Below are 3,832 nucleotides of genomic sequence, written 5' to 3'. Positions count from 1 at the left end.
GGGAGGGGGTCTGGGGGTGTTCAGCCCCGGCTCAGGGGGTCAGGGATGTTCTGCTCTGCTCCCAGCTGGAGGCTGGGGATGAGGTGGAGGCTCAGGGACAGGTGAGGACGGGTCAGGCTGGTGAGAGGAGGGGAGAGGGAAGGACTGAGCAGCTCTGGTCACCCCCAGGGACGGTGTTTGTGGTGCAGTGGGACAAGGTTTATCTCCAGGGCAAGGAGGACATGGGCAGCTTCACCTTCCAGGCCGCCCTGCACAGCAGCGGGAGGATCGTCTTCGGCTACAAGGAGGTGAGAGAGGTCTCTGATGGGGCAGGAGGGTCCCTCGGGGGTCCCTGTGGACCTGAGAGGGGGGTTGGACATTCCTGGAGGCCTCGGCAGCAGCGGCAGGAGCCGGGGCAGGGCTGGGATCCGTCACATCCCCTGTCCCCGCGCAGATCCCAGTGCCGGTCCTGCAGATCAGCGCCAGCCAGCACCCCGTGAAGGCCGGGCTCTCTGACGCCTTCATGGTCCTCAACCCTTCTCCCGATGTGCCTGGTGAGTCCCTGGAGGAGCTGATCCCGCAGGGAGAGGGGCAGAAGAGGTGAGGGATCCTCGTCTTTGAGGATTTCAGGACGTGGGGATGCTCTGCTTGGATTCACAGGGAGTGTGAGGAGGTGGGTGGGGTTCGCCTGCCCCTCGTGTCCCCTCTGCAGCCTTTTTGGGATCCCTTTTTGGGATCTCCCCATGGCCAAGACCATTCCTCGGCCTCATGCTCTGACTGGGGCTCTGCCCAGTCCAGAATCTCCACGAGCAGCCAAGCTCTTCCCTAAATCCCAACTGATGACGAGGAGAGAAATCCAATTCTTCGGTTCCAAAGGAAGCTGCAGATGGACCAGAGGCTCGGAGGGTGCAGGGTGCCCCAATCCCATAGGGATGAGGGGTTTAGGGCCCCAATGCCTATCAGGGATCTGCCCCCGTGCCAGCAGGATGTGGGCATTCCCACATCCACATCCACGTGCTTATTCCCTGCGTGCCCTGAGCTGCAGGGCTCCCCAGAAAGTCCCTTCCAGCCTCTCCAGTCACGCGGAGCCCAATTCCGCTCCTCCCTCCCGGCTTTTCCCGGTTATTTCTGGAGCCATCCGGCCCTGGTTTATTCCCCGCTCGCCGCAGTTTGTGCCGGAGCCCCGGCCGGGTCCTCCCCTCCCGCCCCGCAGCGGCTCCTTGGGCTGCTCCCTCCATCCCCACGGAATTCCCGAGCCCTGCCCCGGGGCGTGAGGGCAGAGGAGATGCAGGAATGGGCAGGGGGAAAGGCGGGGGGGGGGGAGAAATGAGGCTTGGAGGGATGGAGAGGAGCGGAGGACGCTCGTCCTGCTCATCCTCGCCTTGCCGGGCTGGAAGGAGCGGGGGGATCTCCCGCGGGGATGAACGCGGTGCCAGCGAACCTGAACCTGGGACAGACCCCGCTGGCCCCGGGATGGAGGGGGATTGAAGGAGGAGTGTTTTGGGGGAGGAAGCGGCGGCGGGAGCCCTGGGAGCTCCGCGGAGGCTCCGGCCCGTGAGTCAGAGCCGAGCAATGTTTGTTTGGAGTTTTTTGGAGCGGTGCAGGGCTGGACCACGTCCATCCCCGGAGCCTCCGGTCGGGGGAGAGGGACAGGGCGAGCTCCGAGCTGCTCCTGGCAGAGCAGGAGGGGGAATCCGTGCCCTGGCACCCCCCAGCCCTTCCCGGCCCTCCTCCTGCAGCCCCCAAGGGAACAACCCCCACACCTGGAGCCACCTTTGCCTGGGGGGCTCAGCCCTTGGCAGGGGGGGTTTGAGCCCGGCCTAAAGCCCAGGCTCCGCTGCAGAGTCGCGGCGCCGGACCATCTACGAGTACCACCGCGTGGAGCTGGACACCAGCAGGATCAGCAGCCGCTCCGCCGTGGAGTTCACCCCGCTGCCCAGTGAGTCCCACAGCCCCTTTTCCACCCGGAATTCCACCCAGAAACCACAACAGCCTCCGATTTCCAGCCCAAGGGAGCAGCCAGGGCAGGTCCAGGGGCTGCTGGGAGGGTGATGCCGCCCATATCCTGGTGTTTGGGATGGAGGGAGGGGCTGCTGTCAGCACGGAGCAGCTCGCCCCTGTCCTGCGATCCCTGGCTGTCGCCGAACCTCTCCCACATCCAGCCCTGCCTGGCTGGATCCTCTTGGAATCAACCTCAGCCAACAGAAATCCCAAATCCCACGTGGGCGCCAGCCCAGCTCAGGCAGCAGGCTGGGACGCAGCAAGGGAAGAGCTGATAAAGGAAAGGATCTGCAGGAAATTCCCCTTCCCTCTGCTCGGAGGTCCCCAGGAAGGGACAAGGACGGTGGTTCCAGCCCCGATGGCCTTGGGGGACACGTGCCACAGCCCCAAACTGTGCCACAGCCCCAAGCTGTGCCCCGAGCTGCCCCTGCCCAGCCTTGCTCACCCCTCACTCCCTGCCCTGACAGCTCTTCCCACCCGAATTCCCATTTTTTTGGTTGTTTTTATCGCTCCACGAGCTGCAGCCGATTTTGCTGGACACGGCTTCACTCCGGGTCCAACGCCTCCACACCCGGCTGAGATTTCTGGGAGGTGCCTCAAACGGGTCCGTTTTTAGTGGCTGGGTCCACGAGGCAGAGCCGCCCCTAAACACGGGGCGAGAGCAAATCTGCCACGGAGACCCCGGGGGGCTGCACTAAACGCTCTCCCCGGGGTGTTTGATGACAATTTTAGCAGCAGGCAGAACATAAATAACCATCCTGCGAGAATCCTGGTTTTTCCTTTTCCTGCTGGAGGTTTGTTTTTTCCCTGTTTTTCCACCCCCTGGCAGCTCGGGAAGCTGGGAGCGGTATCTGCAGAGGAGCTCTAGGGAGCCAGACTCAGCTTTTTCCTCTGGGGGTTCAATTTTTAGCCTTTTTTTTTGGGGTCAGAAGGGATGGATTTAGGCTCTGCCTTCTGCTGCAGAGGCCTGGGGTTGTTCTCTGCCTTGGGAGAAGCTCAGGATGGGAGAGGAGATGAGGAGTGGAGGCCACTGGAGAGCCTGGGCAGGTAGCCCAGGTGTGGGGGAGCTCGCCCAGGTGCCAGGGGCAGAACAGGGAGCCCAGGGATGAAGTGCCTGGACTGGGGAGAGCTGTCCCAGGTGTCCCAGGTGGGATGGGGGCTGTGACTTCACCTCCATCCCCAGGAATGTCACAGTACCAGACCCGCTCTCGGCTCTGCCATCCAGGGCCCGGTTAAAACTCCTCCATTCCTTGAAATTTTTAGCATCCAAACCCTTCCTGGGCACCTTTTCCAGCCAGGGGGACACCAAATGTTGGTGCTGTGTGAGAGTTCCTGCAGAATCCCTTGGAGTGGACACAGCTCCGGAGGGTTCAGTTCCTTCCCCCTGAGGAACGCTCCCTGCACAACGGGAAATGGCAAAAATTCCCAGCTGCGTTTAAATTCCCAGCTAAAGGGAATGGGAGGAGCTTCACAGGCGGGCTGGGAGCCCATCCTGCCGGGATGGAGCTGCTTCCTTTATTTACCATGGCAGAGAGGTTGGGGCTCAGGGGTTGGGTTGGGCAGTCAGGGGTTGGGCTGGGCAGTCAGGAGTTGGGTTGGGCACTCAGAGGTTGGGTTGGACACTCAAGAGTTGGGTTGGGCACTCAGAGGTTGGGTTGGGCAGTCAGGGCTTTGCTTGGACACTCAGGGCTTGGGTTGGACACTCAGAGGTTGGGTTGGGCACTCAGGGGTTGGGTTGGACACTCAGGAGTTGGGTTGGGCACTCAGAGGTTGGGTTGGACACTCAGGGGTTGGGTTGGGCACTCAGGGGTTGGGTTGGGCCCTCAGGGGTTGGGTGGGTCACACTGGCGGC

The 3,832-nt window shown here is 62.4% G+C and overlaps 1 protein-coding gene across 1 annotated transcript in view; it reads left to right on the top strand.

The window, feature by feature from the left end:
- Positions 1–3,832, top strand: part of PLXDC1 (plexin domain containing 1) — a 23,100-nt gene that overhangs the window by 4,026 nt on the left and 15,242 nt on the right. The window contains exons 5-7 of the mRNA XM_017744693.1: positions 66–287; positions 434–533; positions 1,823–1,918. Of these exons, the coding sequence (XP_017600182.1) occupies positions 66–287; positions 434–533; positions 1,823–1,918 (418 nt within the window). The remainder of the gene's footprint in view (positions 1–65; positions 288–433; positions 534–1,822; positions 1,919–3,832) is intronic.

The sequence above is a fragment of the Corvus brachyrhynchos genome, unplaced genomic scaffold, assembly GCF_000691975.1.
Source record: "Corvus brachyrhynchos isolate BGI_N302 unplaced genomic scaffold, ASM69197v1 scaffold30, whole genome shotgun sequence".
Classification (NCBI taxonomy): domain Eukaryota; kingdom Metazoa; phylum Chordata; class Aves; order Passeriformes; family Corvidae; genus Corvus; species Corvus brachyrhynchos.
This window is presented reverse-complemented; position numbering and strand designations above follow the sequence as displayed.